General features: G+C 42.3%; 1 protein-coding gene across 7 annotated transcripts in view; it reads left to right on the top strand.

The window, feature by feature from the left end:
* stx1a (syntaxin 1A (brain)) overlaps window positions 1–18,153 on the top strand; it is an 80,426-nt gene that overhangs the window by 15,949 nt on the left and 46,324 nt on the right. For 6 of the 7 annotated variants that reach the window (XR_009789782.1, XR_009789779.1, XR_009789781.1 and 3 more), the window contains exon 2: window positions 10,562–10,639. Coding sequence is in view for 3 of the 7 variants with exons in the window: in XM_061782520.1 (XP_061638504.1) it covers window positions 10,562–10,639 (78 nt within the window). In the remaining 4 variants the exon portion in view is untranslated. Of the gene's footprint in view, window positions 1–10,561; window positions 10,640–18,153 lie in introns of those variants that run through there. The other variant, XR_009789780.1, reaches the window with a different exon arrangement.

Below are 18,153 nucleotides of genomic sequence, written 5' to 3'. Positions count from 1 at the left end.
AATATTACACATTTATCCTTGTAGTATAATGACTTATTGTCATAAAATTGCAACTTTTTCTCAAATTTTGTAAATTTATTTGTGGAATATTATGACTTAATTGTTGTACAATGGCGGCACGGTGGCCGACTGGTTAGAGCGTCAGCCTCACAGTTCTGAGGAGTGGGGTTCAATCCCCGGTCCCGCCTGTGTGGAGTTTGCATGTCCTCCCCGTGCCTGCGTGGGTTTTCTCCGGGCACTCCGGTTTCCTCCCACATCCCAAAAACATGCATGAATTGAAGACTCTAAATTGCCCGTAGGTGTGAATGTGAGTGCGAATGGTTGTTTTTGGCAACCAGTTCAGGGTGTACCCCGCCTCCTGCCCGATGATAGCTGGGATTGGCTCCAGCATGCCCGCGACCCTAGTGAGGAGAAGCGGCTCAGAAAATGGATGGATGGATGGATGGATGGATGTTGTACAATGAAAACATTTTTCTTGCAACGTTGATCATTTATTCTAGTGAAGTTATGAATCTTCAAATTTCTTAAATGTACTGTATTCTCACAATTATATCACTTTATTCTGGTAAAATTATGAGTATTTGTAATATTACAAATGTAGTCTCTCAGTATTACGACTTCATTCTGTTAAGTTGTTGTTGTTGTTTTTTTGCAAGTAGTAGTACTTGCAATGTTCCAAATTTGTTCCAAATTTATTCTGGTACAATTATAGCTCTTTAGTCCTATGAATGCTTTTGGCACAGCTCTTGTCATGGACTTCATTAGGCTTTGCTGGTGTACCTAATAGTTTGGCCTTATATATCACTGCTTTCTTTGCATTGTTGCATTTTTCTTCAGATGTTTTTTTTTTGTGTGGAGTTTAACTCTCCACCTTTTTTTTCCTTTGGACTTCCTTCAGGTCCATCCTTGACCTTCTCTCCTCTCCCGCCCATTGTATCTGTGCAGTACCGTCATTGTGTTCGCAATACACAGACAGTTCTATGGCCACTGGGCAGATTGATGACGGGAAAAGGCAGGGAGAAGAAACGCCAACATGTTGTCTTGGCTTTCCTGTGGTTTCAATTTGATCTCCTTAACATTTTATCACCTCTGGCCTCCTTTGCGACAGCCTGCCCGGTAACGCTGCCTAATTGTCTTAATATCCATACCCGTCGAATAATTGCATGTTCACGAGCTGGAATGAGGATAACCATGCGCTCCAATGACAGGCTGGCCCCCTGTGGTGTTCGTTAGTTCTGTGAGAATTGGCAGCTGGTTCCGACGTTTTGAGACTGTGCCCGGAATTGATTTTCTTTGAGGCTGCCAGTTGCGTTCCAAGTCATAATCTAACCTTACTTTGTCTGTAGATTGTATCCATGCACCTTTTTAGAAGCCGTTACTTGGCTGGTGAGGCCGTTGAAGGTCAGGATGAGATGTGAGAGAGGCAAGGAGGATGAAATTGGATCTTTGCCGGCACTAGCCTCAACCCTAGGTACATCTGCACAATTTATTGAGAGCAATTGGGAGCCTCGGTATGACCCAGTACAGTTAGTTGTACGCCACTCAAAATACAACCACCTTCACAACTATATTGTTATGCCTATATTGTTTGATACATATCTCTCTGGCAATGACAGTCGAAATTGAGCATTACCGTAATTTCTTGTGTATAATGCACATTTCCCCCTGCCCCCAAAAATTGCCAAAAGTCAAAGTGCGCATTATAGATAGGTATAGGGGAAAATGAACATTTTATAAATATATGCTGCTATCTAGAGATTATAGAAAAAGATGTACACTTTCATTCCAATATGCCAGCGCCACCTACAGGTTATGAAAAAGGTGTGGCCTACACTTTCATTCCATTATGACAGAGGTACATATGACTGCATACATGTACAGTTGTACCCATAAGTTTACATACCCTGGCAGAATTTGTGTAATACAGTGATCCCTCGTTTTTCGCTGTTAATGGGGACCAGAACCCTCCGCGAAAGGTGAAAAACCGCAAAGTAGGATTTGCCCCCCACCCCTAGGTATTTTCATGTATGTGGGTACCAGAATGTTTAAAATATGTAAACGGTATTTATACTTTACATATTTGAGACAAAGATTACAACACAAAGATTACAACAGTACATCAGTACAGTAAATCTTTAATTATAAAACCTTATACAGTAATTAACATTCATCAACATTGCCTTGTGCGAGAGGTGAAGAGGCTTGCGTTGGTGGCAGAGGAGAGGCTCTCACTTGACTCGCTTTCGCAGGGGCACAGCGCTTAGGCGGCATTGTAAGGGCTTAACTAATCAAAAAAAGTTATCGCTTAAACAAAAAAATTATCACGAACACAACACTAAGATACAGTATGCGAGACAGTCAACAGCGTGGACGAGACTGGCGAGACACAACATGGGAAGATGCTGGGTGAGGCTGCGATGATGCGCAGCCAATCAGCTCACGGGATAAATCCACTCGTGCTCTCATTGGTCGATGTCGCGCCGGGAACCAATCACACGCCTTGTATGAGTTTCCCTGGCATGTACAGTACAGTACAGGCATGTACAAAGCCTCTGAGTCAATTTATCTCTTTGTTTGGCATGCAACCTTCGCTCTCGTGCATCAACATGAAACAAGTCTTTCCACAATATGACTGCTGATATGGCTGTATTTTTTTCATTTTTATTTTTTGATGAATTTTTTTAACAAATATTTTGGAAAAACCCGCGAAGCACTGAAGCCGCAAAACACTATTGTTTTTTTGTTTTTGTTTTTTAAATACGACTGATGACTGAGCAACAACCATCATTAATTTCTTTATGGTTAGGTTTTATTTAATGATAATTTCTCTGTGCAACGTGCGCGCACTCACGGCCGACAAGGCAGTCTGAAGCGCCTGCGCTACTGGACTAACCAAAGAGAAGATGTATTTTCGGGGTATAGGCATACTGTAGGTAGCTAGTTAACTGCACTTCGCAATTGCGCTGAATAACCGCTGATGCGAACGAAGTCACTCACGCTCTTACACCATATAGTGGGGTAGAGACGACTCATGCCAGTGCATCAATGTTTAAGCCACGCAAAAAAAAAAATCAGGTTAACTAAAATGATGAAAAACAGTTAAATGCTATAGCTCCACAAATGACTACTACATAGTTATCTGTCTTTGCACGTTTTCAGCAATTATCTTCAAACATGTACAGTAGAGTGGACCCCCACTACTCGCAGGGGATAGGGACCAGGCTGGACTGCAAATAGCAAATATTTGTGGGTAATTCATGCTCATTATAATTCTATTAGGAAAAAAAACATATTTTAAACCCCTCAAATTCTGGGATAAGCTGCCACTAAGTGTTTTCAGGATGGGTTCCCCCCCCCAAAAAAAGAAAAACAATAAGTATGCAGGGGTCCATTGTATATTGTATTTAAAAACAGAACTCTGGATTCATTTTATAGGGTCTTTAAGTGAGTAACTGAGTTTTATTAAACTTTGTAAGAAGCGTGATGTATGTGGCCAAAAAATCAGCGCATTATAGTTTTTTTGGGGTCCAGATCTGGATAAAGTTGCAGATGGAGTAATTGGCAGTAGTTGAACTTTTTGGTGTCAGGGTCGGTCACTGTTCTGTAATGCTTCAGTATGAGACCGCTAAACCGCTAACCCCATAACCTGAACCCTTAACCCCTAAGCTTATACGCCAAACCCCTAACTTAGGTTTAGGGTTTTTTTGCCCCCCAAAATCAGTTGGGATAGGCTCCAGCTCACCACACTGATGAGGACTAACGTTACAGAAAATGGATGGATGGGGATCTTGTGTTGGATCAGATTCATTGATTTATATGGAGTGGGGGTTTGTTTAGATGGTGCTGAGGAGTCGGCAAGGAGAGAAAGTAAGACAGCGAAGGAGGAGGCGAGCGTGTCCACGCTGTGTGGGCCTGCTGCTCTAATGCTTCTCCAGAGAAGATCAAATCTGGAGGATGGCGAGGGAAAAGACGATTAAGACAGGAGGACATTGAGGGGGATTGTCAGGGAGATGACATAAACACACACACACACACACATTGACTTCGTGCTGCCGTGCTTCATTTCTTCTGCCACCCACGATTCCTTCCTCATCTTGCGTGTGGCTGCCGAAGCCTCCACCCTACCGGCAGGCCTTGTCTCGCATCTTATTCGACTTGAGTCAGATTTGCTCTATGTGATTCCTTGAAAAGCAGACTATAATGGTGTGAGGAGAAGGACATTATGAAATTGTAAAAATCACAAGCACACGTCTGCGAAAAACGACTAAAATGACTATTATTGCAACTTACTGAGTCAGTTGTGAAACTCTTCTTCGTGTCTCTTTGGCTGCGTTCTACTGCCGCGTTCACCAGAAGGAGCACAAGGGCTGGAACGGATTCATGGCATTTCCATATATTTCAGTTTGGAAAGATTATTTGATATATGAGTGTTTTGACTCACATGTGTCGGCACAGAACAAATTAAACTTGTAAGTCAAGGCACCGTTGTACTAGAATAGTCCGTACAAAAGGCTAAAGTAGTGATTCTCAACCAGTGTGCCGGGGCACATTAGTGTGCCGTGAGCGCTCTTCAGGTGTGCCGTGGGAAATTATAAAATGTTACGTAATTGTTCAAAAAAATATTTATTTACAAGAAATAATGTATCTTTGTTCATCTATTTATGCCAGTGAGGCATAGTGACAGACAGAACAAATGAATGGTCTTCTATTAGATGGCAGGAAGTATATACAGTAATTAGTGTGTCCACTTTTTGTGACATTTTTGTTTGTTGGTGTGCCATGAGATTTTTCAATTGTAAAATATGTTCCTTGGCTCCATAAAGGTTGGAAATCACTGGGCTGAAAATATCAAATGATTCTACATACGTACCGCTGGCGTCTAGCTGAAACCTCCCATGTCCAAATTTGGTCTATTTCATATTTTTAGTCAGTTACTTTTTCAAATAATTGACCACTCAAAAGTGCTGAAAATGTCCTGCTCTCGATGATGCAATGTTAGAGCATCAAAAAACATGCCGTTTCTTTGGTTTCCTGAAAAGTGGCAACAATACTCTTCCCCTCATGACATTACCAGCTAGGCTGGGTGAAGATCCAGAGCCACTTTCAAACAATGGCCACCAGACTACAGTGTTCCCCCGCTATATCGCGTTGTATACTTGTCGATCACGGACATCCCTGCTAAAATCTGATGAGCAGAGCTGCAGTTGGTTTTGTTTGCTGGACAGATGAGCATTATCTAATCGTGTTGATCATACGGCGAAGTTGTCACGCAGTGGCAGTGGGGTTGCGCCACATACACACAGTGGAGTGAATAAAGTGCTGCCTCCACAAGTGAAAAAGCTTTTATTGTCTTTATGGGCGCTCATTGTTTTTCCCTTCCACACTATCGTAAGTAGAAGCTACTGTAATTAGGGCTCTGCTCCCGGTTGTCGTGGTAACGAAAGCCGGACTCGCCATTGGCTCAGCAGTATATAGGAGTCGGGTGTATATAGTCGTTTCCTTGCATGTGACAGATGCGACCCCTGTGGGCTAATTTCTGCAAGACAAGAACTAGGGTTCGTAGTGTGGTATACTTCTTGATCCTTGCGAGTCTCTTTTGAAGTCGTGATACGACGGCTTTGTCCCTGGAAAACAAACTGAGGCCAGAGTGCGTGTTAGAATGTATGCCTTCTGTGATGTCGTGGCGAGTTGAGCCGGCAGGATTATGGTCTCGAGACCTCTCGGTGTGGAGGCGCCCCATGTCCTGAGGGCTTGAGCGAGTCAAGTCTTATTTCATGCAGTACATGTGTGCACTTTGCCCTGAATTATGCTAATCTACCCAATAGTCTATTCAAGCCAATGGCATCCAGGAGAAGAACTGAATTAAAATTGGAAAAATGTATTCCATACAGGCTACACACCCCTGTTCAAATGCCAGGTTTTTGTGATATAAAAAACAATACCTAGATATATCATTTCAAAACCCCCCCCCCCCCGCCTCCCATTAATGTACAACATAATTGAAAAACAAATCTTTTTGAGAGGGTAAGTAAAAATAAACTGAAATAATGTGGTTGTGCAAGTGCTCTTATAACTGCGGGATCTGCCTGTGTTCACAATTAACCAATCACATTCAAACTCATTTTAAATGGGAATCTGCACACACCAGTCACCATTTAAAATGCCTCTGATTAACCCCAATAAAGTTCAGATGTTCTGATTGGCTTTTCCAGACATTTTTCCCCCCATACTTTACATTAGTTACTTAGGTACTTAGTTATTTGGTTACTTATTTAGTTACAAACTGGGGATGTGGCTGTGTTCAGAATTATCCAATCACATTTCTACTCACGCTCTATGGGAGTCAGTATACGCCTGCCACTATTTAGGGTGCCCCTGATTAACTCTAAGTCAATTTGAGATGTTCTAGTAGGCCTTTCCTGTCTTGTATTTAACCCAGTTCGCAGTGGTAGTTTTAACCACGCCATTATGATGCATTGCAGTTCTACAGGACTCGAAACCACAACGATCAACGTATTGTTTATTCAATACTGTACCTCTCTGACAGTGCCAGGGCCAGACTGGTTGGTGACTGCAAAGAAGGTTGTGTGATCGCAATGCGTAAATAACCTGACACCTCCAGAAGGTAGAAGGACCACATGCACAATTACACGTGTGTGAGTACGTGCATTGCCGATGATGATTATGTTTTATGAGCACGTCACCACACTGCCATACCAATAATGTATTTCTTTTACTGTATATATATATATTGTGCCTTCTGCAGAAAACTATTCATTGTCACAAGCTCAATGTGTGTCTGCATATGAGTGAGCAAGCATACATTATGAATGTTGCTTTTGCTGTGTTATGATAATAAATCTGCTTGCGCTCTCAGTGCAGCCGACACAGATTTGAGTCATGTCTAATGCAGGAGGCGGCGTCTTGGTTTGGCTTATACACAAAGACGCAGGAAGCTTTAATATGGAAAAACAAAAAGGATGATGACGACGTCCGATTGACATGGGATGCTTCTCGCAAGAAAACCATGGATGGGAGTGGGTGGAAAAATTATGCTGCTATGAGGGGCTGCCAGGGATATAATTCCTGATTACATCTCACACAACGACTGAAACGCTGTCACACACGCGCCACTGATTCCCCCCCACTCACATGCAGTACAGAAACAGTGCATTGCTCTCACACACTACTAAAACACAGTGATTTATTTTTTTTTCACTCACATTCGCAACTGACTGCGATTGGCTGGCAACCAGTTCAGGGTGTACCCCGCCTCCTGCCCGATGACAGCTGGGATAGGCTCCAGCACGCCCCCGCGACCCGAGTGAGGAGAAGCGGCTCAGAAAATGGATGGATTCGCAACTGAAACACTGTCACACACTGCTGCACGCACGCACACACACACCCACACACATCTGTCAGACAAGGAAAAAAGTTCCTGAGATCCAGACCTCATAGGTGTCTATGGACATGTACTCCTAGTATGTGCCAGTCCCCTTGTGAATGTTTAGCTTCGAGCATGTTCTGAGCGTGTGGCCAGTAAAACCCAAATACCCGAGGCAGAGTCAAGAGTGCAGCACTGATGTCCTCCTCCAGCCTCTTTGTGTCTCAGCAGGATCTGATGGGCTTAGGGCTTTTCGGGGGGCACCCTGCTCTCTCGGCACTCCACCCTGCTCTCTCGGCACTCCTCCTCCCCACTCAAAGCAGAGGCAGACCAAAGCTGGCTTCTGTCTCTGTGTGGACGCAGAACACTTAACTGCTTCCTCGTGGGAGCTCCTACTCCTCTTCTTCCTGATGCTTCTGCTTCTAAAGCAGTTTCTCTCGCAGCAGCATCGCAACAAAAAAGGTTGTGGCAGTGGTATGGCAGAGAGGGGAATTGAGTCATATGATGGGATTCTAGTCAGAATTAACCAATTCTTGGGCTTGGGACTTCCTTGACTAAAACTTATGAAAGACTCGACTTACTGTAGATGAACTACATAACTTGACGTCTTGCCTCTTTACATTTGTAAAGCTGCATTATCAAGATAGTAAGCAATTTGTTTTACTTTTTATTTTATTACCCTCAGGCCGTCAATGCTCACACACCAGGAAGAGCAGCACGATGTTGAATATAAATTAGGGGCGTGGTCACGGAATGACTTCAACTGGTAGCTCAAGGCACCAATGCATTCTGTGACTAAGCAAGATTGTACGACTTGACTCGTGACTTGAATCGACTTGCTTAAAAATGTACTGGGGACTCGACTTGACTTGCTTGGGTTTTGCCACTGTAACTTGGTACTTGCTTGAAACTTGAAGGTTAAGACTTGAAACTTAAGTATGACTTGCACATAGAGACTTGATCCTTGATGTGTCACTCAAATACTGTCCGTCTGCTTATCTAAGCAATAAATCCCTTTATGAGTGAGGCCTTGTTGGATTTAACAGGAGTTTGAGTGGGTTCCGATAATATTAGCGCCATCGCAGTGGCTCAACATTCCTCTCAATTGATTTGTCACATCACCTTAGCTCCCTCGCAAGTCACAGTTTTTGGAATTTCTCACATCAGTACAAACAGACCTCCAAAATCAATGTTTGAGTTAAGAAGGCGGGCGGGGGGGATCAGAGCAGAAGGTCACGGATGACTTTCTGTCGAACGGCTGCAGCTGCCAAATGCCATGAATGCATATTAATTATTTTCACCTTTTTAACAGAGCTGATTAAAAAACAAAACAAATAAACGTTGACCCACGCATAACTTAAATGCATTGGAATACGTACCCAGTTTTTGCTAAAAGCTAATATAAAAAAGACCTGCTTGATGGTAGTATGATTAGATTCAACACAGTACATGCTGCATGAATCAGATTTTTGGTAACAAACCAGCTTTCTGAGGCTACATTTACATTATGTTCCCAGTGGCCATGACAGCCCCATTTGCCCGAAATGTAGCGCTGTGACATTTTGTCCATTTTTTTCTTCTTCTTGCTAAGTTTAGTATCATGGTATCAGTGACGGGCTGAGTCCCGGAGGCTCAAAGGTAAGCAATGTTCCGGCCCGCGGTTTACGACGGATGCCGGTACGTTCCCTCCCAGCCTGTCAAGTTCTCATGGTCCCTCGCTTTTTTTTCACGTCAAGGCTTTGTACAGATGAACTGTAGATGCCGGGCAGCTTTGGAGCATGTCAATTCAAGCACTCCTGCTGGGCCCGGTTTCAGAGTCGGCGTCAGCAAGGGGGGCACATGTACATGCACGCTCAACAAATGTTTGCTAATATTAGTTTTCTGTCAACTACTAATTCCCTAATCCATTTGTTGTACTAAAATGTGCAAAAGCACTCTCTCTCTCTCTCTCTCTCTCTCTCTCTCTCTCTCCCTCTCTCTCTCTCTCTCTCTCTCACTCACTCACTCACTCTCTCACTGTCAAAACTGGTATGCCACAGCAGGCATTGTGATAAATTAAACACATACTATAGCTTTAGAAGAGTTGTAGGGAACGACTGTAGGATGCCAGAGACTACACACTGGATGCTTCCCGTCCCACTTTAGAACGCCGCCATATTTTGATACGTACTCTCAGGTTTAGTTATGTTTACCCCATTTTATTACAGCACACTTGGTTTCTCATTAGCACCGTGATTGCTTTGGCAAACGTTTTGACACTTTAAAAATCTCGCTGGGCATACACCGCAATCACAGCCTTTCACGTTTGCCCCTGCAGTGTTTTCTCTCCACCATACGGTCAAATTCACAGTGGCTCGGAATGGGGGTGCTGTGGCCGCCCGGAAACATTGTGTAAACGGCGCTTTATGAACATATTAAACACTTAAAGAGCGGTAAAGAGGATGGCTCATTTAGTCCCATTCATGCTTGCCATTAAATTAAAAAGACTCGCAAATGGCATAGGTGGTTCTTAAATATGTATTGGGGCTAAGGCAATACAAAGGCTTTCCTTTTTAATGTATGGGCCGCTCACTGGGTACTTTCAATGGTATGGGCTTTTTCCAACTGATGTGGCATCTTAAAATGATTTTTCCCCACGTTATATTTTTTTGTAAAAAATGTTAATTTGAAATTTTGTACTTGCTAATGTTGGGATGAAATAATATACTCCATACGTGAGTACTTACAAAGGTTTTGTATTGATTATGTTTATGGTGGGCAGCACGATGACCTCGTGGTCAGAACGTCTGTCTCACAGTTCTGATGTTCAGGGTTCGAATCTAAGTTCTGGGCTTCCTGTTTGGAGGTTCCATGTTCTCCCCGTGCTTGCATGGATTTTCTGCGTATATTGCGACTTCCTCCCTCATTCCAAAAAAATGTTGACTAAACATTGACTAGAAAAATCAATGGATGAATTGTTAATTTCCCTTAACAAGAAATCATCACATGAATTATCCCTTGAAAATGTATTCATTTGTTCCTCACTTGACTTTAGTTGATGTTTCTCGTTTCCAATCACTTGACTGGCGGGGATGTGGGATGCATGTCAATGTTTCTTCTTTTGAGTGTCGGCTTCAGTGCGTTGCGCCTTAATTCAAGTGAATGGAATTTTAATTTGAATGTTTGCGTTGTTTTCAGGACAAGGAGACGACAGGGGAAGAGGATGAAGTGGCCGTGGGGATGGACAAAGGATTCATGGATGAATTCTTTGAGCAGGTACATTTTTTTGTCTTTTTCACTTCGTTATTCGACAGTGATGCCGGTTGAATTGCAAGTTTCAGAACAATGTTCACTTTAGGAAATTATCAACTGGGATGTGTCACAGTGACATAAGTGAATTCATTCATTCCCAGCGCAAAACTGTCACCATCGCAAAACCTTTATGAACTGTGTAGGCAATGCTTTAAGTAACATTTTATCTTTCTTAACTGCCATACAAGTACAAAGAGAAGTTATCGCTATTAATTAAATGTCAAATAAAATAAAACTACTTGCCTATTGTAGATAGCTGATAGTTGTGTAACAGAGAGAAAACAGGAAGGTGTTTGTAGTATCTGCAAGGGCGTAGCTAGATATTTTTTTTTGTGTGGGGGCGGGGGTCAAGGCAAACCCAGTCACGGGGGGCCTCCACATTCACGTATAACTAAATATGTTTCCCCATGTACTGTATTTTTGTTAAATTTTAATAGAAGATGAGTATTTATTTTAGGCCACTTTTTCCTGCTTTTGAAATCGATTACTATTATATGACAGTTTAACTTACCAGTTACATAACCATTTTCATTTGTTCCCCTTAATATCTAGCATCAAAGATTTTGGATATTAATGTTTATCTTCAACTAAAAGGAGGGATTTTGAGAAAATTCTCCTATTTCTTGTGGCAAAATATTACTTGAGGATTATTATCTAAGAAGTGAAGTAAAATCTTGATGATTTTACTGTACTTGATAAGAACATGAATCAACATTTAATATAGTTTGCCATTTCGACCACTTTAACACTCACATCTTGATGAAAAGTGTCAACAGTGGCACGCTCCACTTTATCTCTACTGCATCCTCCTCGATTACACTGACTGGAGTGCCACTACTGGCAAGAGCGTCTGGCTCTTGCTATTGTCATGCACATTCATATATATATATATATATATATATATATATATATATATATATACTGTATATACTGTGCTAATTAACGAGACACTTGGGATCCTTCCGTGCTTTGACGAATCTTTTTCCAGCGAACTGAAATTGTACCACTTTTGGAGCATAGGACTTGGGGGTTACGCTGTAGCGTTTTGCTTGCCTTTTTCTTTTCATGGCGACATGTGGTATGATTTATTGTTACTGGCCGTGTTGCTGGTTCTGATTTGATTTCCAAATGATTATTGACTGCACGACAGCAACAATGCTCTTCTTGTCCCACATCGACGACTTCAGCGCTTTCTCTCTGTTTCCACCTGACAGATGAGTGCATGTTACGTATGTATGCATCTGGGAGTGTTTTTTCTTGTACGGTGCACAAATGTCATGAACATGAACTGAACGTTGTAGTGGCTCTCAGGAACAGGGGTTGGGGGTTTGCAGGGGGCTCATTCCAGTGTTAGCTGATGATTTCATTAGGAGAAAAATGGCGCACCTCCCTGTAAGCTCTTTTTAATGGCTTGCTGCATGCGATTCCCACTGTGAGACAAGACGGTCACGGAGCAATGATGACCCGCAACCGTCACCAACCAGCTCTTCAACTGATTTGTGAATGTATGTGATGCATTAAAAATATCGGGGGAAAGGCACGGCGGGCCAGAGAGCGGCCCGCCGTGCGGGAACTGTGCCGACTGTCCTCCCCAGCCCAACGCTGCCCTCCCCCCCACTGACGGGTGTATGACGCATGTCATTGTTTTCAATGCCCCGTTTCTGCTGTATTGAGTTGTAGGTGCCACCCCTTCAATTCACTTCACAGAAAGCAATAGTTTGGCAGATAATCAAGAATTCTTCAAAAATGAGAATTTATCGCTACTCCCAGTTGAAGTTTACTGTCAAACTAAACATGATTTGTTATTTGTGTTGACAGTCACAAATGACTTCTGAATCAGAATTGAATCGTTACCCCTTGTACTATTCCGAAATTAAGACGTTCTAGTCCAACAAATGAAAAATCCAGTTTGATTATTTGAAAACTATCTATTGAACCAGAAAGAGTATGCCGCTTCTCCCTCCAGAAAAGTTTTTCTTTTTAGTTTAAAATGGCTTACTTTAACGAGGATCCCGTGCTTTACCATAGTGAAAGGTAGAACTCAGGTTGGTTTCGCACCCGTCGGTGCCGTAAATGCTCGCTGGCCGGAACAGCTGCCTCCTTTCTAGGTTGCTGCCCTGCTAGCTGGCTAGCTCTCGTCATCTATCACGCTGTGTTGGATCAACGTTTTCCCAGTCGCCTTCCTTAAATATGGCTCCTTTCCGGCTTCGGTTGGCGCTGACATGAATACCCGTGCAGCTCCTCTGGCTCGGCTGTCGGATGTCTATTCCACGGAGATTGTCATCTTGGTGGAGGGCTATAGACTTCATCACTTTCCCCATTGACACCGAGGCCAAATGTGCACACGCACAGAAATCTATGCACAGTAGGTCAAAATGGCGTCGAGGCTAAAAATCGTGTGTCCAAATAGTGAAATATTTTCCTTCTTAAAAACACATGACAATGTTTTTGTTTGTTTTTTTTTTGGGGGGGGGGGGGGGAGGCTGGAACAGATTAATGTCATTTACATTCATTTCAATGTAGAAAGTCGATTTGAGACTTTGAGTTACCAGCGTGGTCATGGAATGAATTAAACTCATTGCCCAAGCATACATTCGCTCATTTGCATGAGACAGGCCTTAACCCTTAAAACTGGCTAATTTCAGCAAGACAAGAAAATACGATGTGTGAATCCATGTAGCTATCTTTGGTATATTTTGACAAAGGCGTAAAGGATTAAAACACCTTGTCACTGTTTTTTTTAATTGGGTGGTAAACAATGCATTAGATGTGTCCTTTAAGGCCACTGTGTCTGTAAACAAGATGAACTTTGAATTTTAACTTTGAATTTAACTTTGAATCGCCATTGCAATGGCCGTTACAAGGGAGAAGCATGAAAGAGCACGAGACAAAGCTACGCCATCATCTGCAGGTGCCCCCATCAAAACAAACCCCAAAAAACATGCACTGAATTTAATAGGTCTTTAAACATACTTGGCTTTGAGATTGTTCTTGTGTGTATCAGTTCAGGCAAACTGAATGTGTGAGACAATCTGCTGTTTGTGTGTGTGTCATTTGAACAAAATCACCAGAGGCATTGTCTGACTTTTGTGCTTAAACTGCTAACATGCGGGCACACCTTCACTCACTGGACTTGTCATTAGGTACACCTTCACAATCTGTTACAAAATATAAAATTCTGTGTTGACACTATATCTCGGAGGTTTCAGTTTAAAAATGTGTATTGTTGTGGTTGTGGTTTGCATCATACTGAGTCGTTTCTAATATTTAGTCCGCCCCATGTATCCATCCATCCATCCATCCATCCATTTTCTGAGCCGCTTCTCCTCACTAGGGTCGCGGGCGTGCCGGAGCCTATCCCAGCTGTCATCGGGCAGAAGGCGGGGTACACCCTGAACTGGTTGCCAGCCAATCTCAGGGCACATACAAACAAACAACCATTCGCACTCACAGTCACGCCTACGGGCAATTTAGAGTCTCCAATCAATGCATGTTTTTGGGATGTGGGAGGAAACCGGAGAGCCCGGAGAAAACCCACGCAGGCACGGGGAGAACATGCAAACTCCACACAGGCGGGGCCGGGGATTGAACCCCGGTCCTCAGAACTGTGAGGCAGACGCTCTAACCAGTCGCCCACCGTGCCGCCCCGCCCCATGTAAACTAAGGAAATCTTCTGCTTGTACCAAACATATTTTTGATGTCGGTGGTGTGCGAGGCAGACATACAAACATGTTTCATTGCGGCGTGTTACTCAAAACACAGCATGTGCGCGTACGAACGGACAACAAGGCAAGCAATCTGCCCGCCCGTGGAAGCGCTTAATGCCAATTTGCTATTTCCTAACTCATGCATTCAGTATGTGGGAGGGCAAGAGGATGCCAAACAAGAGAGACGACACACAATAACACACTCGGCGGGCATCTTCAAAGCAGCTGTAATCCGTATTGAAACGCTTATGGACAGGAAAAAGATATAACAGGCCCAAGTGCTATTGTCAAAGCAACCCAGCATGTCTCCCTATTTTTTTTAAATTGACAAATATACAATTCACTTTTTTCACTTTACCAACACACCTCAAAGAGTTTCATATTTGTGCTTTCCCTACATATGTATGTATTTATGGTATATGTATTCTCTTTTAACAGCATCGCAAATGTCAGCTTTACAGATGCCATTGGCAATGTGTGTTGTGATAAAGAGGTCGACTGTGACAAGTCGTGGAATCACTGATAGTAATGATGTAATTACTGCCACATACATAACGTGGGGTGCGGCGTTTATTTATTCAAGTGGATGACTCAGCCGGCGAACAATCAGGAATTAATGGCTAACATTTGTTATTTGACACATGATTGCTAAACATGTTGTGTAATCAGTTTTTTTCAATCAACATTTACATTGATACATTTACAGTGACATACAACAATGCAGCAACACAGACTGAAAGAAAGCAGGGAACTAAATACAAATTGATGGGACAACGAGGATCACTTGGACAAGACACAAGTTGCTAGAGGGAGCTGATTGGTTGACACAAGGTAGAGGGCTGACGAGAACAAGTGGAAACGAAAACCTAACAGACATTGACATTGTCAAGGGACAAGGGAAAAAACATCACATGGAATAAAACAAACTAAATACTGTATAACCGAAACAAAAGTACTTCCAGCTCCTTTTTTAAAAGTCACTCCAGGCAGCACAATTCCTTCGCTTTGTGCTCCAACAATCTCTTCTGATTTTATTTTGTAGTAACGTGTGTGTTGGAGTAAAAGTATACTGTACATTTTATGTAGGAAATGTAGTGTAGTAAAAGTAAAAGTTGCCAGAAATAGAGGAAATAAAGTATGTGAAAATTCTCCTTCTACGGTAATGAAGTATTTGTACTCCGATACATGACAAGACTGCCAAAGGCTATAACAGGCCCACCCCTGGTATAGCGTATGTTTGATAAAGCTAAATTGATTCTCCTTGTAGAATCAATAGTACTGGTCGAATTTATGACCAAGTGTGACTCATTGTTGACAAGCCTTCTCAAACTGCCACTTAGCGTCGCAATGGAAACTTGCTTTTGTTTGATTTCATATTGCTGCAAACAAAGATTTCCCACTGAGTGCATGACGAATACATGACTTGTGTATTTCAGAGTACAACTTGAGATGCAAAATAATTTTTTTTTTTTTTTTGCATCTGCCTTTCAAAGAAGGGTAAGCATCCTTTTTTGTTGGAATAACTGATAAAGGCTGCTTTGAAGAGGAGATTGGTACCATTAGTTAGTCCCCTGCACACATTTCTATTCTGCCTTTTCCATTCCTCCTGTAAATTGAAACATTCATCTCGCTATTCCGGCTGAAATTTCACTTTCGATGTAACACTGCCTTCAAGTGCGAAGGCAGGTCGCCACTGAGCGGGAGGCTTTTCTAATGACAGTGATGTAGAAGAAGATGCGAGATGAAAGAAAGGAGGAGGTAATACCGCCAGTCAGTGCTGTAGAAGAGATGAAGGTCACAGTGGTGGAAAGAGAGTCATGGAGCGTCTCACCCTGACTGTGTGTGTTAATTAAGCTTTTAAGTGGAGGGCCGGCGCAAATTACTGCAGCCCTCCGTCCTTCACCCCACACCGGTAACATGGCCCTCGATGTGCACATTTTATGTGGTAGCTTTATTATCATTAAACCATCTATGTTTTTTTGTTTTTTGTTAAGCCGCCAGTCTTTTCTTCTGACAGAAAAGACAGCTTTTTACTTGAGTATTAGCTGTTCATGACATCCACCTATCAGGGTTCACGTTACATGGGAGCCGAAGCATCAAAGTATTAACTTGGCACGTTTTACTTTTTCTTTGGACAAATCATATCAGGATTTATACATCGTATTTCCTTAAATAGTGACTGACCTCCTAATAGATGCCCCAATTACTCGCCGTGTACGTCATCCACTTAATATAATGATGAAAAGCCTCGCTTAAATAGACTCCTAAGTAGGGCTGTAAAATATGACCTTCAAATTATTTTTTTTGTTGTTTTGCGCAAAACCGATTTCCGATTGCAACTGATTTTTAAAAAAGAAGTGTGAGTGTCTGGGCATGAATTGTGGTACGTTGTGTTTTTCTGTATCCCAGTGTTCAATAAACAACTGAAAATTGCATCGCTGACTGTGGCTCTCCTTTCTGACATGCGAGGTATACTATAAAACCCATAAAAAACAATCACTATAAACCACAGATTTCCACGAGGGATTTTTCCACATTACGTTCCACAATAAAAAATCTGCAGTGTTGCGAGGCTGCAGTAGATGACTCACAATATAGCAGGGGATCACTGTACTGTATATTCAGATGAGGCTCCTATGCAACTCATTAAAGGTGAGTTTGGATAACGGCTGAAATTTTTTTCTAACTGCCAACATCATGATTCGCCTTGATGTATAGGATCAGTATGAATAGATGCATAAAGCAGTACTTCTTAGTGTCACATGATGATCCAGAGCGTCTATTGTAGCGAAGTTGCCAGGCAGCGCAGATGGTTGCTGTGATTTATTCTTTACCCTCTGCAGTATCATTCAACAGCAGTCGCGGCATCCGACACTGGGCGCGCTCGCTGCGCTACACTTTGCCGCTCGGTTCACACCTGCGAGCGCGCTACATGTTGCGTGTTGACTTCACAGCTTTGACAGTGCCGTGTGTGTGAAGTCAGCAACATCTGACACAAAATTTGATCAAGTTCGGCTTCAAACCATCGTGTCATCAACCCGTAGTTATGTTCGTTAGCGCAGGATACACAAGAAGTCCACTAACCTGATTTGGTTGAGTGAAGTTCCGCATATAACGGATTGATGCATAACTAGTTTTGAAATCAGAAGCCGGTAAAAAAATATGGTTTGTTCGACTATTATTACATTTTATTTTATTTTTTTTACAAAGGGGATTGGTTAAAAAAAAAAAAAAAAAAAAAAGAAATGCTTGTAACATCTCAAAAATGAAGAAAATTTTCAATGTTGGTATTTTAACAAGATATAAAGTTGACGCACATGATTTGCTTTTGTGGGCCACATAAAATGATGTGGCGGGCCGGATCTGGCCCCTGGGCCTTCAGTTTGACGCCTGTGCTTTAGGTGGGAGCCCCTCGATCAGTGTTAATTTGGTCAAAAATCCTAGTGTGGCAAACCACATCGACTCATACTTCATATTCAAGCCCTCAATAAGAGATGTCCAACTCTGTAGTTTTTTTGCCAATATCCCCTCACATGCTGACACAATGACCAAAAACCTTAAAAATGTAAGAAAAATCAGTACAGAAGATATTTAATATTTAACTCATAGATTGTTTGGCATCACAGCAGTTTGTAGAAGTTTGTCAATATTTGCTCAAATGATGACACAATGACCAAAAATGCCTTTTGCCTTGAAAATGAAAAAAAAAAAAAAAAGAACTGTACATGTTAGACATATGACAAGTCTCGTGACGTTAGGAGTTGTGCAGTG

This window comes from Phyllopteryx taeniolatus, chromosome 8 (assembly GCF_024500385.1).
Source record: "Phyllopteryx taeniolatus isolate TA_2022b chromosome 8, UOR_Ptae_1.2, whole genome shotgun sequence".
In the NCBI taxonomy this organism is placed as follows: Eukaryota; Metazoa; Chordata; class Actinopteri; order Syngnathiformes; family Syngnathidae; genus Phyllopteryx; species Phyllopteryx taeniolatus.
This window is presented reverse-complemented; position numbering and strand designations above follow the sequence as displayed.